The following is a 19,116-nucleotide window of genomic DNA, read 5'->3' on the forward strand; positions in this document are numbered from 1 at the left end:
CATACTTATGATTTCACGAGAGTCTACTAACCATTATGATGACTGCTGTTTTTGCTTAACAAATGTTACTGGTTTCAGTTCAAACAATAAAAGCAGTATTGCATACTCAAATGTTTGTTCAGTTATGAAACCAGTATTTCATGGTGTTTATTTACTGATTCCAATCGCTCCAACTTCTTGGAAAGTAATTTCTGATTATCCAGAATGCTCAACTGATGAATTCTCAACTTTAGTAGATATTAATTACATTCCAGAAGAATCAAATACTGAACCTCACCTCATCACATAAGCAGAACTAAGCGACCTAATTCGTGATTTGTATTTGTCAAAACAACATGCAGAACTCCTAGGTTCATGTCTTAAAGAATGGAATTTATTAAACAAGGTTACTAAAATTTCAGTATAGAAATCGAAACAAAAATTTACTGAAATAATACAGAAGAGATCGTTTAATTTGTTCCTGCCATGATGTTAAAGAGCTAGTGTTTGAAGTGGATATTGAATATTTTATTCATGATTGGCATTTATTTATAGAATCATCAAAAAAAAGCTTAAAGGCAGTGCTGTTGCATAACTTGAATTGGTTTTCTACTATATTGGTAGCACAAGCTATAGGAATGAAAGAAACATATGAAAGTACGTCAGAAATTTTAAAAGCTATTAAGTATGATGAACACTCATGGCAAATCATTGCTGACCTGAAAGCGATTGGGCTTTTTCTCTGTCTCCAGAGTGGCTTTACAAAATATATCCGTTTCTTGTGTTTGCGGGTTAGTCGGTAACTTCAAATACTATGAAGTTAAGGACTGGCAAGGAAAATATCAGTATTCCCCTTGTTAAAGAGATCGTAATATTTTACCACTTTACACATAAAACTAGGCCTGATGAAGAATATTGTAAAAGAATTAGATAAGATGGAGACGGCTTTAAATATTTAGCTGAGATTTTTTCACAATTAAGTGAAGCCAAATTAAAAGGGAATGTTCATTGGGCCACAAATAAGAAAATTAGTTTGTGAAAATATATTTGACGCCAAACTGAATCCTAAAGAACTAACAGCATTCAAAAATGTTGTTACTGGTTTTCTTGGAAACAAAATAGCTGAACTCTTAGTGAACTACAAAATTGTAGGCTGCAGAATGTCATTGAAAATTCATTTTTTACATTGTCATTTTGACTATTTCTCTTTGAACTTAGGTGACATCAACAATGAACATGGAGAAAGGTTCCACCAAGATATGTTATAGATGGAACAATGTTATCAAGGCAGATTGGATGAATCTATGACAAGTGACTACTGCTGGATGATAAAAAGAGGACTTCATTGAACACAAAAGAAGAAATAAAAGAAAATAAATTAAGATAAACATAAAGGTCTGCAAAATAAAGGAATTTTAATTATTATTATTTTTGTATTCTGTTATTTAAGAAGTATCTCTATTTTAAATGATCATAACTAACTAAAAATCTGAGGGTGATGAAGAAAAACTGATTTTATTTTAAGATTCAGCAGAAAAAATGCATTCTAATTCACCTACTTCTATATCAGTTCCAAATTATTATTATTTATTTTTTTTGACCTTTGTAATTATTTATAAAACCTAATTGTTACATAATATTTTTTTCTTATCTTGATGTTATGCGCTTTCATAGAGATATAAAATTATATACATTAGGTTAATCACATATCTTGAGAAATTAAAATACAGACATGTTTATCATCTCGGGCATTTGTATAAAATGAGTTATTCTGCTATTAGAATTTGTGTTAGAAAATATAACTATTGTTTATTAATGTTATTATTTAAAAGTGTTTTTTAAACTGAGATCTACATTTTAATTTTTCAAAATATGCTTTTAATTTAATAGATATAATTTTATACATTTTGATAAAGCAGAGATCTCTGCAAAAGCTCTTAACATGAAGAAAGGAACAGAATAAACAGTAAATAGTAATAGTTTTCATAAATATTCATATACTTCTCCATTTTCCTAGACTATTTATTGACAGAAATATAATTATTGTGTTTATGAATTTATTACAAAATCAACTTTTGAAATATAAAATTGTTTATAAAGATATGTAAACAAAAATCAGTTTTAATTGTTTACTCAACACTCTTAAATTTGTAACTAAAAACAGATTTATTTGTTTGAAATTTTAAAAACACTAATAAACATTTTTATTAATTTTATATAAAATATATTTTCTGTTGCTAAATTTAAATTTGTTTATTTAATTCCAAATTTTACTTATGTTGCATATCTAATATTTTTAATGATATTTTAAAATATAGGAAATACAGTTCTTCATTTAAGTTGAAAACTGTTAATTTTGTAAAAGAAAACATTAGCAAAGTAATTTCTAGAGAACATGATACTAATGTGAACAACGTTTTTCTTCATTGGAAAAATTAAGACATCTTAAAAATGCCCCATTCAGAATGTGTTATATCATCAGACAAAATTGTGTTGACTTAAATTCTGTAATTAATTTAGTGGTTCTGTAACTACTAAGTGAAATCGATACATAGAAACAAAGTGAAGTTTTAATACAGAGTGTTCAAAAAAAGAATACCAGTGTTTTAAAGCTATATCACTTAACTTAGACCTACAGTAATGAATCATAAATAAAATAAAGGACTAACTCTTACAGTTTTTATCTACAGCTGTTCAATTGAGCACCTTTCGTCATGTAGTACACATCTAGCCGATAGGAGGGTTTGTCCTGTACTTAAATCAGCATGGCTGGAGTAAAGGAAGCTACAGCTGCTTCAGTCCTTTTTCTCAATTCAGGTAGATTATTAGATAGCAGAGACACATATACAACATCCTTTATAAAACAGATCAGATGACCTTGGAGGCCACTGCAAAAAAGCTCTGTTATTGGGTCCATGCTGACCGATCCAGCAATTGGGAAAAATGTTATTCAGCCAGTCCTGTATAGAATTATGCTAGTAAGGAGGCACACTGTCTTGTTGCCAAATAAAATTTTCTGGTCTAACTTATGTACAGCATTATATCCAAATAAGCAATTTGCATAAGTTCATGGATTTTGTGATTCCCAGATATGGACATTATATATGTTAACTTTTCCACTAAGATGGAATGTTGAATCATCACTGAATACAATACACTTAAGAAAGTCATGCTGCAACATTTTGATTGTGAAGTTGGCATGCCCAGCATAGTTGGTTGGCTTCAAAGCATATAACAGCTGTAAATGGTATTGACACACATAATTGTTTCGTTAAAATATTCCACTCTGTTATCTCCAACATTGGTAGTTTGTAGCTGGTCTTCTAATAAATCTTTTAGGGCTACTCAGGGAAGACTCCCTGACATGTTCAACATTTCCTTCTGACACCCTAGGTCATCCCATACTCTTTCCTTTACATAGACATCCAATTATTTCAAACTTTTGATACCATCGACAAATATTAATGTCACTTGGAGGTTCACAGTTAGACATTTTCTGTAAAATGTACATTAAACTGTAACCACAGATTCACATTTTAAGAACTGCATAACACAGTTGGCTTTCTTTTTAGTAGTCACCATCTTTGCTAGAGAGATCTGTCAAGGGGAAAGATAAGGTGCCAATCTGTGGCCAAGTACGCAACTTACTGCTCTTTGATTCTAACCTTAAATCAATACTCTATAGATCATCCAAGAGATGCTATAACCAATTAATACTCCAATTTTCTTTTTTGTCCATCAGTATTATTATATGTCCTATTCAGTTGAATGAAGTATAATGATCAAATTATTTTATTATATTAAGAACAGTATTTTGTATGAAAAGATATTTACCAAAATACTCATGTTGTATAAATTTTAATTTTAATTATAAGGTAATAAATTAATGTGGAAAACTTAAAGTTTTTATTTTAATTTTAACACAAGAATGGTTATTTTTTATAACAATTCTACAACATTTTTGTTCTAAAATGTTGATTGATATGCTAAAATTTATTATAGTAATTATTATAGTAATTTATTATTATAGTAATTGAATCTATCAAATAACAAACAATTGTCATAAAATTAACTAACAGTTCTGCTAACAGATAGTTTATTAGGATAATGCCTAGGAGGAATTTTCATTAAAAATAATTAAAAACATAAAGAGATTGTTTTACAAGATTAATAACATTTACCGTGATACCTTTTTTTGTTGCACAGGATGACAGCTGGCAACCCTTGATATGGTATATGTGATACTACTAGTCATACATATTCTTAAATGTAGTGGTATTTTTATTAAAATATAATATAGTCACGATAACATAATAATTCGCTTCATATCAGTTTAACAAATATGAAGGTTAATCGTAGGTTATTACCTGTGAAAGCACATTTTTTCTTCTTTATGTCTGGTAAGTTTCTATCTGTTTATTATTATACTGTACAAGTATATAAAAATGTTTCATTTCTACTTGGTTTAGAGACCAAGGACTCTTACCTAGTAGAGCTGCAAAATAAGATATGATGTTTAACTGGTTATATTTTTAAATTGATTTTAAAATTAAGAAATGCTTGTCCAGCAATGGAAAGAAATATACTTTATTCTTCTATGTTTTATAGTGAGTTTTTTTTTTAAAGATATGACGCACTACTTTTATACTTAATGCAATAGAACTTTCAAATCAAAATAAACTTTATCAATTGGAATCAACTAAAACTGAAATAATTTACAAGATTTTAAAAATATGTCATTAAGATAGGAGGTAAAGATACAAATATATGGAAAACTTTGTTCAAGTAACTGATGAACTTTGCGGAGAAATGGTTAGGTTGAAAACATTGTTCTTGGAGGGGGAGACTAGAACACATCACCATCTCAATAATGACAAAGCATTTTGGTATGAGCCATACTGCCAGACTGTATGAGAGTTCCGTAATGAAGTTGGTTTTTCCACTGTCATTGATAGTCGGAAAGTTTTGGTTCTGTGGAGTGGATCCAGTTACCAGTTTAATTTTTACAGATGACTGAACATATTAATATACAGTTGCTAACTGCTATACATATACAAGCACTTAACTAAAATGGGCTGGGTGATTCCATTCCAGCCTAACTGCTTAATTAGGAAAATTTTCTCAGAGTTATTTTAATGCTACTTTAGGTAAGTTTATTTTATAATTGCAGAACAGAGTTGAGTTGTTGAAAAATAACATGAGGCTGGCAGATGCACATTTTAACTAAAGCCTAGTATGCCATATCCACCCTCTAATCCAGTTTATCCTTTAATATAATTGAAGTTTTAATTATAAAGTGTTTATTACTAATATTACTTCTAAGTTCCTAGGAACATATAATGAGTCTATGCCATAGGTGAACCAGAGGAAAGTGGCAGGAGAAATATCAGTTAATAGGAAAACATATATATATAGTAGATATGTTGTCTGTGCAGTTTTACATAATACAAAATGCACAATTACTTGATTCTCAGAATCAAAAAAAAAACTTTTACTGCTTGGTATCTGTACTCTGGCCTTCTGTCTCTAAAACTAACACAATGTCATCTTTATTGCTGATAATTAAACAATTTTTCTTCAAGTTTGGTTTTATGTGGATTTATTCCATTTGTATAAACTTGAAATTGTTTAAAAAATAAACAAAACAAAAAAAATCTGTCCTTCAAAGTTTGACTCATTTAAAAAAAAAATTAACTACTTTATTCATTGTGTGGTTTGATGATATTCTTCATTCCTTTATTCCTGTGCTTATGTTATATATTGACATATTTAATATATTTTATATTCTCAATGGTCTATTTTGTATATTCTAATCTTTTTGTTTCTGTAAACATTTTATCTTCTAGCAATCCTCTATTTCCAAAATATAAATATGTAGCCCACCAACCTAGTTCATCTCTTTAAAAGGTCGTGCCACATGTCTCTCTATTTTCATCATCATCATAAAACCTCCTCATTTTGAATTTTATCAACCTACCTAATTTTTTAACATCACTGCATTTCACATGCCCCTATTATTTTTCTCTCTGTTTTTACAATTGTCCATGATAATCTGTTATATTTCACACAATCTTCAAAGATCTCTTGAAAAAATATCTTCAAAGATTTCTTTCTTATTGTCAGATTTATGTTTGAGACTAAGAGAGACTTTGCTATGGTGTAAAAACCCTCTTTGCTTGTCCCAGTCTGCTTTGAAGTCCACATTCCATTGACTACCCTTTGTAATTTTACTGCCTGTATAGGGAAATTCTCTGTTTTCTTTGACATTTACTATTCTTTCTCTAGAGAATATTTAATTTATTTTTTCTTGTATCATGTTTCACTGCCTTTACTTTAAACTTTATTTTCAAACTGAGACTCTCCTGGCAATAAATCCATGACTTATATTTCATTCAAGTCAGTTTTTGATCATTCCAAAAAAACACATGTATTTAGCAAACTTTATTTTTATTCTTGGATAATTATTCCACTCTCAGATTTTTCCTTAACTCCAGATTGCATCTTCTGTTATTAGTTAAATAACCATGGCAACCACCTATATTCTTCTCTTCCTCCTTTCTAAATTAGAGCCCACTTTCTTCTCGTAACTGCTAGCCGAATTCTGTATAGATTGTAGTAAGTTCTTTTACTTTATCTAAGGTTAAATTTTCTTAAAATGTTAAACATTGTCTTATATTCTATGCATCATAAGCTTCTCCAGATCTATAAATGTAATGTTGGTGTTTTTTCTTCATAAGTCTGCTTTCTAAAATTAATCTGCAAGGCCATTCTGGCCTGCTTTGTACTCTTGTTCATTCTGGAGTGGAAACTAATGTATTAAATAAATAAAGGATAAAAATATCTCTTTTTTACTTAATTTTTTTTTGTATGACACTATGAATTAATTTTATGTAGTGTTTGGTTTACTTAGAAAATGTTTACATATTGGAAAAATATTCTATAGTTTATATTCTTCATTACATGGTGCATTGTTTGGTGATATAGGTTACAGCCTCACCCATATAATTGCCAACCTCATCTTCATGAGTAGTTGTTGAATACAATTATATGAAACACTCTTTTTCTTGATAAAATCATGGTGATTTAATGATTCCCAGTATAAGGAGTCCTCTCCCTGTACCAAGTGCCTCAGATAAACTGATTGTTGGAAAAAAATTGCCACAAAAGCAGCTTAAGAAATCCTAGGGAAAAGAAAACTGAAACCATGATAACGATGGATGACTGAAGAAATACTAAATCTTATTGAAGAAAGAAATTAGATAAGGAAGAATGATTTGGAGAAATACAAAAGGATAAAGAACCCAATTACTAACAACTAAAGTAATCATCATCATATTATTATTACAATCATCTTTGTTTTATTTGTTGCTTTTAGCAATGGGTCCAGTGTTACCGTTTCTTCCTGTATTTGGAAAACAGCTTGGTGTGTCTGAGGTGGTTATGGGTGTAATTACGTCAGTGCTTCCAGTATTATTTCTTATAGCTAAGCCAGTTTTTGGTTTTATTCTTGACACATTCCAAAGTGCCAGGAAAATTATTTTTCTTCTACTTTTATGTACAACAAATGTATTTTTTGTTTTACTTGTATTTATACCAGTACCTGATTCTAATGTAGTGAAAATTGACACATGTTCTGGGCTGCATGTGTGTTCTAATCAGGTAAATGAATTATGATGATTTTTAGCGTAGCTCTTAAAATGTAAAGAATTTAATTTTAATTTATTCTAAACCCAACACATAATTAATCCCATTCCATGTTCTGTTGTATTTTTTGGATGTTACATGATCATTAAAACAAAAATAGTGACTTACTAAAAGACAGCATCCTTCTCTTTTCAATTCAAAAATGTAGGTTCATTTCTGATTTGAACACAGTTTTACAAATGTATAGTAATGACAACTCTATTATTGTTTTCTATATATATATATATATATATATATATATATATATATATATATATACATGGCAAAATAGCTATATTCATTTTATGTAATAGTTTGGTATAATCTTTATGCAGTTTTACACATGTTGTAATATTTTGGTATCACAGTGTATGAGGTCTGTTCAGAAAATAACGAAGCATTTTTAATTATGCGCCAATGGAGATATTTAGTACATGCAGTAGGCAGCATTGTGTTCTGCATAACCTCCTCTGTAACCATATATTCTTGGATTGTTGATATTTCATTTATTTTTTCTGTTTTTGTTATTTGAGTGCAATGTGTGTACGTGTTAGTAGCAATTTCTCTAATGTTTGATTTTTTGATGATTGAAAGTTTGTTTCAATGTCGTAGCCAGATTTCGTCTCCCATTATGATCCTTTGCATGAATGTTTTGTTGTCAGTGGCTTATTCAAGAAGTTGTCGACAAATGTCCACGATGTTCTTTCTGCTGTTCATTTATCGAACGACGAACAAACTCTACTGCAACTGGATGCATGTTCAATTTTTCAGTCAAAATGTCAGGGCATGATCTACTTGACATGCTAACCTCTTCTGCAAGTTCTCTTACAATCAATCGGCGATTTGCATGCGTCAGATCGTTGATTTTCTGAATTTGGGTGTCATCGGTTGAAGTAGAAGGCCTTCCCGGTTGAGGGTCATCTTCAATTGATTAACAACTACTTCCACTTTTAAATGATGAAAACCATTCATAACATTGCATATGACCCAGACTGTAATCCCCATAAACTTGTTTCAAAAGTTGAAATGTTTCTGTAAACATTTTCCCCTGTTTCACATAAAATTTTACGTTGTATTGTTGCTCCTGAAAATTCTAAAAATAACTACTAACACTTAAACATGTTGCACTCAAATAACAGTAAAACAAAAACTAAATGAAATATCAACAATCCAAGAACATGTAGTTACAGAGGAGGTTAATATGGAACACAATGTTGCTTACTGCCGTCATTAAATATCTCCAATGGCGCATAATTAAAAATGTTTGGTTATTTTCTGAAGAGACTCATATTTTGTTCACTACATAATTATACTGCTATATTAATAGAATCATCATCTTCTGGTGGTGCATCACAAAGTATCACTGCCATGAGGATCTGTACTGTGTAAATCAGACCATTATGGTATTTATTAACCATGTTTGGAGTTGTATTGATGGCTATTAAAAACAAGTATGAGTTCATGTAAGTCTTAATATATTAATAACCAAATTATTCAAGGTGCTCTTGATATAATAATCTTCAGTCATTTATTAGTTAGGTAGTCCTAGTGTTACATAGGTGTCAAGATACTGGTTAAATGTAATGAATGCTTCACTGCACACCAGCATAATCCTGAAAAGTCTAAAAAAGATTAATCATTAGATCAATCATAGGTAATCATCACTGATCATTCATGAAGACACTTCTTAGATACCCAAGCAATGTAACATTATGCTTGGGATTAATTACATAATCTCACTCTTCAGCTTCTTGAAGCAGTTGGCAGATACCATGGTGTTGCTACTTCTGATCAAGCGTTAGGGCTGCACGGCCTTGGGTATGACTGCATACCCAAAAATACATAATGTATTTTTAACTTGATGGATCTGCCAAATAATCCTGGATTTGTCTGTAACTGACAACATAATCTGGAACTCTCTTGTCAAGTTTACTTTCTAAACTTATTCCCAAAAATATAATTTAAAGCTTTATAAGTTTCAAGGAAATGACTTCTGAAATGTTTTAAAGATGTGGCAGAAATATCTTTAGACTAATATACTTACTAGAAGATTACTTCAAGTGGATATAAGTAGCAAGTTGTAAATCAAGTTACTTCAAATGGTTGTTTTCTTCAGTGTCCAACATTTTATTTTATAAAATTTGAGTTTTATGTACAAGGAATATCTCTAAAGTAAAGACCGCTGGGAAATTTCTCTCCTTAAGTTTGGTGAACCTGTGTCGTTTTCATGGCCACGCTAGTAATGTACACACTGCATTGTGTCTGTAAGTTGTCTTGTTGTAGTATCTTTGATTACATTTGAGTTATTACATTATAAAATGAATAGGAAAATCGATGTTGCTACTGACTGTGAAATATGTGAATCATACATTTTTTAAACCATCAAAACGTTAAGCCGGCTAAAATTCATAGGCACTTGGTTGCTGTGTACGGTGATGTATGAATGAAACATCTGAAAATGGTGTGAAAGGTTTAGAAACAACAGAATTAATGTACATGTTGAAGAACATTTGGGGAGGCCCTCAGCAATCACTGAGGACGTGTTGAAACAGTTCGATGATGAAATCAGAAAAGATCGTCGCCAACGATTTCTGACCAGGTCCTTCTTTTTCCTGATGTTTCAAGAGCTGTTGTTGGTCACATTTTTCATGACCATTTAGGCTTCAGAAAGGTTTGTGCACATTGGGTGCCACACATCTTAACGGAACATCACAAAAAAATCCAAATAGGATTTGCATTTTGGAATTTTTGATGCGCTACACAGAAAAAGGTGACTAGTTTCTTAATTCAGTTGTTACTGGCAATGAAACATGGATTTTGTATTACACGCCAGAGAGAAAACAGCAGAAATGAATGGTGTCTTCCTCAATCACCAACCACACCAACATAGGTCCATGCCACAGCCATTTAGATGCAAACTGATGACCACATTCTTTTGGGATCAATTTGACATACTGTTGATTGATTTTATGCCACATGGAACGACTATAAATGCAGAAGCCTACTCTATGTAAGTTACGGCATACCATTCAAAATCAGCGATGTGGGCGGCTGACTGATGACGTCGTCCTGCTGCATGATAATGCACATACACGTGATTTACTGAGAACATTTGCATGGGAAATTTACAATCACCCACCATAAAGTACGGACTTAGCGCCTTCTGATTACCATTTGTTTGGGAAATTGAAAGAATTTTTGAGTAGTAAGTAATTTGTGGGTGACGATGAACTTAAAAATGCTGTTAATCAGTGGCTAAATGGACTGGCGGCAGAAGAATACGATGAGGGTATATTGAAGCTGGTGTATCGCTATTAATTCATGTAGTGATTATATAGAAAAGTAGTATAAAGTATGTAGTTTAAGAGAAATAAAAAAATATTTATAAAGTTTTCAGAATAAATCTTTTTATAGTGAAACAGTCTTTACTTTAGAGATAACCTCTTGTATTATATTGTAATACAATGTAAAATTAATTTTTGCTCTTTCTTTTCTCTTAATAAAGGCTTTCTATTAATAAATTTTACTAAAAGGTCTTCAGTTGAATAATTGTTTCATGTTAAATTCTTGAAAATATTTTCATGTGTATTTACAAGTACTTATTGATATTTAACATTTGTGGAATCAAAATCGATGTGGAAATTTAAGATGGTACTTAAATAGTTTTATATCATTATGTGTACATGCTAATGATTTATAAAATAGGATGTTAATTACTGAATGAACGAGTACAGTATTACAATATTAGTGTAATATTGTACATTGAGTGATGTTAATTAATTCTGAGTAATATTAATTTAATAAAGATAAAGTCTGCAGCTGCACTCTATTCCTGAGCATAATGCTTTCCAGAAGTTAATGAAAGCTGGATGCAAGTGGCAGTTGGAATGTGAGGAATCTGTCACTTATTATAACTGCTCCATCCCCAAATAAAACAACCGGGGAATGATTAACAACCTCAGGTCTTTTAAATATTTTAAAAGACCTCAGGTTTTTTATTTTTAAATATTATAATGTAACAATAATAGCAATTAATAAAATTAAATTCAGTAAATACAGTAATTAAGCACAATAAGAAAGTCCAAATTGACTTCCACCTGTTACAAAACAATTTATTTTAATTATTGACAAATTATTTAAATTCATCTTTTCCAAATATAAATTCTTTAAATGAATAGACAAATCTGTATGCTGTGCCTCTTCAAAATTTAATTCATTAATAAATAAAAATTTTGGATGCCTGTAGCTTGTACTCATATGTTGTAATGGGCTATCCCTATATAAAATTTTATTATTTGCATTTATTAAGTATATTCCTTGTAATGTCTTAGTATTGTCAATGGTTTGTACTATTTTCTGTTTTAAATTTTTCTTTATTCAGCAGTATTGCCAAATAATATTGTAACTCTTGTATCCATTAAACAATATTTCCTTTTACTTCTAATGTTATGTATTTACAATTATTTATTTTACCAGTTAATACAGTATTTTTTCACATTCAATATTTTTATATGTAATTAATTCATTTGAACAAAAATATTTATTATATATATTATTACTGCAATTACTACTTAATCGTATTGCTTTTGATTTCACATTTTACTACTTAAGTCAGTAAAATTATCTTCTATTATTTTTACAGTTCTATTACATTATATATATGTTATTGACTACATTTACAGTATATTGATCACTGATAGACAAAAAAAATTTTTTTGATGTTTCTAAAGTGTGATACCATTTCTTGAATTGCTTTTTTGCATACATTACAGATCTGTAATTTTTCTATCACCCTTAGTTTTAAATAAATTGCATTACTAAAAAAAATTAGGGGAAATATAGTTAAAATCTGTAAAATTTATAATTTTGCATGGCCATACCTTTGTTAAAATGATTTCACTGATACTTCTGTTTTATAAATAGCCTCAGGCACATCCTAGATTAATGCAACAGTAATCGGGTAGCATGTTAGTATTCCATTTCCCTTTTTAGCAGTTTTCATCACTGAAATGTCTTGGTGGAAACGTAAACGTTCTCCATGTCCGTCACTTACATCTCCGAGGTTGTTCAGGAAAAAATCCAGATGTGAGTGGAGGAAATGTATTTTCAAAGACATATTACATCCCATAGCTCTGCATCAAGTAAGAAGTTGGTTAATAATATTGTGGGAATTATCATATTTTTGTTTGCCAAGAAAATGTTTCCAAACATTAATTTTGACCATGAAGGCTCACCCTTCAGTATTAGATATGATGTTATAGTATTTGATAATGATATGATATAATTCTTTGTCTAGTATTGTTTATTTATAGCTTACAAATTACATTAACAAAATTAAACGATAAAAAATGAGTTAACAAAATACAATATAATAGGAGCTTAAAATGCTAACAATACGTTGAAAAATGAAAAAAATTCTTTAAAGTTCAAAAATGGTGGGTGATAGAAAGATTCTTAGTTTAAATCAGTTTTCAGCATCAAAAAACAGATAAATTCATGTATCGCATGTTAGAAAACAAAAATTACGTTTATCAATGTTACTTATTTGATCAATAATATCATTTTGCTTTTATTTTATTTGATTTAATATTTCTTCATCATTCAAATCTAAATTCCCTGTAATCGTCTCTATTACTAAACATATACCAAATTCCTCTTTTATTTTGTATATTATTATTTGACAACACTATTTCTAGTTTTTCATTAACATTTTAGTATGGTTAATACATTTTATATAATTACTAACATCTTGGTATTTGTTTCTGTTCTCTGTTACAAATTTTTCTTTGCTATTAATATTATACAGTCAATTAATATTATTATTCTTTTCAAAATCATTTTATACATTTACATAAATATTATTCAAATTGTCCAAATAATAAAACAACTTATTTTAAATTATAATAATGAATAAAAACATGATATGAAACTTCTAATTTAGCCATGCCTAAATCTATTGATACAATTCCGTAATTAACTGTAATATCTCTAAATTATCTTACACATGGGCGAAAACTACTCACGACAACATATACTCCACAACTGCCATTGTGAAATATTTAGGATGAAATTCTACTAAGTGCAGAATGTACCTAAAACAGGATTAGGATTATTATTGGGAATATATTTTGTTGTATTATTTATTTTAATTATTTAAGTAATTTCCATCATTAAATTATTTTATTCTATTTTATTTCTGCTTTATAATATTTTAACATGTACAACTGCTGATATTTAAACATATGGTTGTGTGTATTATTTATTTCATTGTTTATACGTATGTTACTGCACCAGTTTATCTGTACTTAACGTGATATTCTAGTTACATATTTTAGTTAATTATTTTTATAACTTGGTCCATTTATTAAAATTTGATTTCGCCGGTTGATTGTTTCAATAAATCTATATATTGGAGTATTGGATTAGTTAATAAAGTATTTTTACTTCATAAAACTAAAGTAAAGTATTTTTAATTCATAACATGTAAAACATCTAACATTTGTAGTACATCTAGCTAGTTAAATTCAAGGTCAATGTCAGAAATAAAATTTTTTCTTCATATGAAAATTAATTATTTATACAAAGATTTTTTTTAAATGAACATAATATTTCTTCATAATTAAACATATTTAAATAATTCATATAATTCCTAGTAAAACATTTTTAAATAATTCATTCAGTAATATTTCTTCAAATAAAATAACATTGATTATGTAACAATAAACTTTCCTATTATATGTAAATCATGCTGTATTAAAATATTTACCCATGACAGAACGGAGGCCATATGTGCGATTAGGGTAAGAGGTTGTTTATGTGTATGTCTGTTACCATTTTCCTCAAAAACTACCGGACCAATTTCAATGCAGTTTTCTGCATTACGTGAGTATCATTTCAGAGCAGGTTCTTAGATTAATTTTACGGTTATAGGTCACCAGGGGGTGCTAAAGTAGATGTGTTTCTCTAAAACAGCTGGGCCGATCTTGTTGCAGATTTTGCATTATGTAGATATCACCTCACAGCAGGTTCTTAGATTGGTTTTATGGTTATAAGCAGCTAGGGGTGCTGCAGTAGATATGTTTCTTTAAAACGGCTTCGGTTTTTAAAATTTTTAATTTTATCACTTGTTCTAACATAATTTACTTTATTTAAAATTGTAACTAATTATTTCATAATTTTGTAATTATTCGTCAATTATTCTGTATACTTATTATTTCTATTTTCATAACAAACCTGCAAAATTTGGATTGTGAAATGTTATGTTAACTTTTGATAATTGATTCCTATGTACAAGGTGGTACCCAAAAGTTTGGGGAATTTTACCATAAAAATAAAATAGCTTACCATAACTTATAATTTCCACCGTCTCCTTCAAATTAACCCCCTTGGGCATTGATACAGTGATCCCACTGTTTTTCCCATGATTCCATGCATCCCTGGAAGTCTGCAGGTATAAGTGTTCGAAGCATGTTCTGCGTTTCTTCCTGAATCTCCTCAATTGTGTTATAACGATGGCTTTTCAATTGAAATTTTAATTTCGGAAAAAGAAAAAAGTCGCACGGGGCAAATAGGGTGGATGGGGAATTACTACTGTCTTTTTGGAAGCCAAGAAATTCCGAACGGTTAGCGATCTGTGCACGGGCGCGTTGTCATAATGCAGAACCCAGCTGTTGGTACCCCACAGATCTGAACGTTTGCGCCTAATGCTTTCACGTAACCGCTTCAAAACTTCACAATAGAACATCCCATTGACAGTTTGACCAAGAGGAACAAATTCCTTATAGATAATGCCTTGATGTCGAAAAAAACAATCATCATGGACTTCACGTTGCTGCGAACTTAGCGTGCTTTTTTTGGCCGTGGTGAACTTGGTGACTTCCACTGCGACGACTGCTGCTTAGTTTCAGGATCATACCCGTACACCCATGTCTCATCACCGGTTATGATGTTGAAGATGAAGTTAGGGTCATCTCTTGCTGAATTTTTCAATTCACTACAGACAGCTACGCGATTTTATTTCTGGTTGTTGTTCAACAGTCTCTGTATGAATTTTGCAGCAATGCGTCTCATGTTGCCCGACAATTTGCATGAACCCATATGACATTTGTACAATTGCATAAACATCATGGATTGTTTGTCTACGATCTGCAACAGTAGCCTCTCGCACTTTCGCGATGTTTTCCGGTGTTGCGCTTGTTGATGGTCTTCCTGTACTCTCATCTTTATCGATTGTCGTTCATCCATCTTTGAATCGTTTGTACCACAAAAAAGTTTTACTTTTACTCATAGTCATAGCATTGTCACCAAATGCTTCCACAAGCATGCGATGGGTTTCTGCACCAGTTTTTTTAAGCCTGAAGCAAATTTTGATGCAGGTTCTTTGCTCTTTAAAATCTGCCATTTAGAACTTCGTTGAAGCAGTAAAACACAACGTTACACAACCGCATGAAAGTTAACAATGCAGCCTCTCACCATCACAGCTGTTGGAACACTGATTCACAAAGAGTACTATTAGCCACATCTAGCGGCAGCAGGTGGCTAATGCAAACCAGCAATGATTCGCATGCAAAATTCTAATTCCCGAACGTTTGGGTAGCACTGAATCCAAAAATAACCTTTCATTTTTTCCATCATGTCAGGATTATTCACAAATTGCAAATTTCAAAATTTGTAAAAAGTTGAAAAATTGCGAAAATGTGATACTATAAAATTTCTTTTCTTTATAATAAATTAATATAATACACTTTTTTCCTATACTATGCATCTTAGTGCTAAACAGTTTAGCAGTCTCAAGAGATGGGCAGGGGGGTTTGGGTTGAAGATGACAAGACAGTGGTGGCAGAACTTGGCTGTCACAAGACTTAACGAGATGTAACATGTTTATTGGCAGCTATTCGTGCCATTCATGCACTGTTCAACTACTATCGATGCTGTTTCAACCATCAGCATGCGTAAATAGAGTTTTTTCGTTCTCCATGATCAAACACGTTTTTGTAGAGGAAAATTATATTTTCAGGCATAAAGTAAACTTTCCGTTTTCAAAAGACTGCTGAAATTCTGCAGATTCTTTTTGCTACATTTGTGGTGATGGTGGAAAAGCAAAAACTAAATATAACATCATGTTTCGTTTGACAAGTGTACCTCACATATTTCGGAGTAAAAATAGGAGATCAAGAAAAAATTTGGGCACCCTACTACATTTGCTACACAAGTGTTGAAGGAATTAGATGATGGTTAAAGGGTGAATAAGAAGCATTCATATTTGGAGTTCCAGTGGTGAAAAGAGCCACACAATCATACCAATGATTGTTACTTTTATTTGACTGTGTTCACATTTTCAATTTGAAAAATAAAAAAAAATAATCGTCTATCCAAATATGCCATCTGCTTTACGCCCAGTTCCTCATGGTCCAGATATAAGTGTGTCAATTCCACCAGAAAATTTACCTGAAATAGACGGTTCCAAAAGTGATTTAAATGAAGACAACATCGAGGAGTATGAACCGGTGATAGCTGTGCACCAGTGCTTTACGTACAGTCTGAACTAAACGATTTGGTTTGAGACTTACATCTGACCAAAGAAAATTCAGAATTACCTGGTTGGAGGGGTAAAGAGAAGAACCTGCTAGCAGCTGGCACCTCATTTTCTTGGTTCAGGTACAGAGAAAAGGATTTTCTACCATATTTTTTGGAAGAACATTCTGTATGAAAGTACTGATTGGAGACTGTTCATAGATTCATACAAAAGAAGCCTCAAAGTTGTTCTTCACAGTGGGAATACATATCCATCAATACCTGTCGGACATTCTGTCCATTTAAAAAAGGGTTATTATAATTTGGAATTCATTCTCAATAAAATTAATCATAAAGTGGATTATATGCAGCAGTCTCAAAATAAATCTATGCTTCTATGACAACAAGAAGGATACACAAAGTTTCCTTGTTTTTTGTGGGAGTAGGATAGCAGAGACAGAGAAAATCATTGCATAATGAAAGATTAGCCAAAAAGAGCTTTATTAGAACCTTAAACCAAAAATGTGCTCCAAAAAGCTCTCGTAGATCCAAATAAACTTCTCCTTCCACCTCTGCATATCAAGTTAGGCATGATGAAGCAGTTTGTCAAAGCCTTATCAAAAGAAGGTAAATGTTTTAATACATCTGTGACAATTTCCAGTCTTATGAACCACCAAACTAAAAGAGTGTCTTTACCGGTCCTGACATTAGAAAATGTCTCAAAGATAGTAATTTTGAGAAGCAAATGGAAGTTGCAGAAAAAGAAGCCTGGGGTGCCTTTAAAGATTTAGTAACCAAGTTTCTGGGCAATAAGAAGGATCCAAATTTCAAATCAATCATTGAGAAAATGCTGCAAAAGTACAAAAACTTAGGCTGCTGCCATGAGCTTGAAGGTTCACTTCCTAAATTCACATGTGGACTATTTTTCTGAAAATCTGGGTGCCGTTAGCAAAGAGATGGGTGAGAGATTTCATCAGGACATGAAGGAAATGGAAAGGAGGTATCAAGGAAAATAGACTACTGTGATGATGGCAGACTGTTGATGGGTATTACATTGAGATGAACCCTATAGAGAACATGGAAGGAAAAGCGCAAAGCAGAGTATGAACTGTGCAAAAAAACTTCAACACATGGAATAAAATTGTAAATATTTACAATTTTATTCCACCGTAATAATTTTCGCCCACCGTAATGATTTCATCATTACGGTGGGCTAAGAGGGGGAGTAGTTTCCAAAGGCATGATGTACCTCATAAAAATTAATTAAATAAATATAAAGAAATTTATTTAAAAATGCACTATAATAGAAATGAGGCTTATTTTATGGCAATTTTCATTAGAAATTAAGAGGTCAATGACCTCTTTATGTATATTTTTTCACTTGTTTCTGTCTTATTACGTATTTATTGTAAGGTAGTTATTTTATTGTTGTGTTTCGATACTTGTTTTTTTATAAATATTATTAAATAAAGTAGATCCATTTGATTTACCTAATACTTTTAATATAAAAAATAGTTACGGATTAGTAAATAAATTAAATAGCTTAAATGTAAATAAAGACATTAGAATGGTTACTTATGACATAATTAACATGTATCCTAGCATACGTATAGACCACACCATAAAAATAATAAAAATTAACAAAAACATTCATAGTAATATAGATATAATAGTTTAATATTTATAGAAAAGTAACTATCAAAACACAATAGCAAAATAATTACCTTACAATCAATACATAATAAGACAAAAAAAGAGTGAAAAAATATACACAAAGTATTTATAGACAAATAATATCATTGAATACATTACTAAAACTTACTTACAATAAAGAGATTACATTCCTAATAACCGCATAATAATATATTTTTAAAAAACTAATAATAATAAAATAAACAATCTCTGTGGAATTTATAAAATTAAATGCAATGATTCTGATAG

At 30.7% G+C, this 19,116-nt stretch overlaps 1 protein-coding gene across 8 annotated transcripts in view; it reads left to right on the forward strand.

Annotated features, from left to right (window-relative positions):
• LOC142325357 (major facilitator superfamily domain-containing protein 6) overlaps positions 1-19,116 on the forward strand; it is a 75,920-nt gene that overhangs the window by 24,325 nt on the left and 32,479 nt on the right. For 7 of the 8 annotated variants that reach the window (XM_075367027.1, XM_075367026.1, XM_075367028.1 and 4 more), the window contains 2 exons: positions 4,186-4,379; positions 7,355-7,638. In XM_075367027.1, the coding sequence (XP_075223142.1) occupies positions 4,322-4,379; positions 7,355-7,638 (342 nt within the window). In that variant the 5' untranslated portion in view covers positions 4,186-4,321. Of the gene's footprint in view, positions 1-1,197; positions 1,375-4,185; positions 4,380-7,354; positions 7,639-19,116 lie in introns of all 8 variants that reach the window. The other variant, XM_075367029.1, reaches the window with a different exon arrangement.

Source organism: Lycorma delicatula, chromosome 5, assembly GCF_047948215.1.
Source record: "Lycorma delicatula isolate Av1 chromosome 5, ASM4794821v1, whole genome shotgun sequence".
NCBI lineage: Eukaryota > Metazoa > Arthropoda > Insecta > Hemiptera > Fulgoridae > Lycorma > Lycorma delicatula.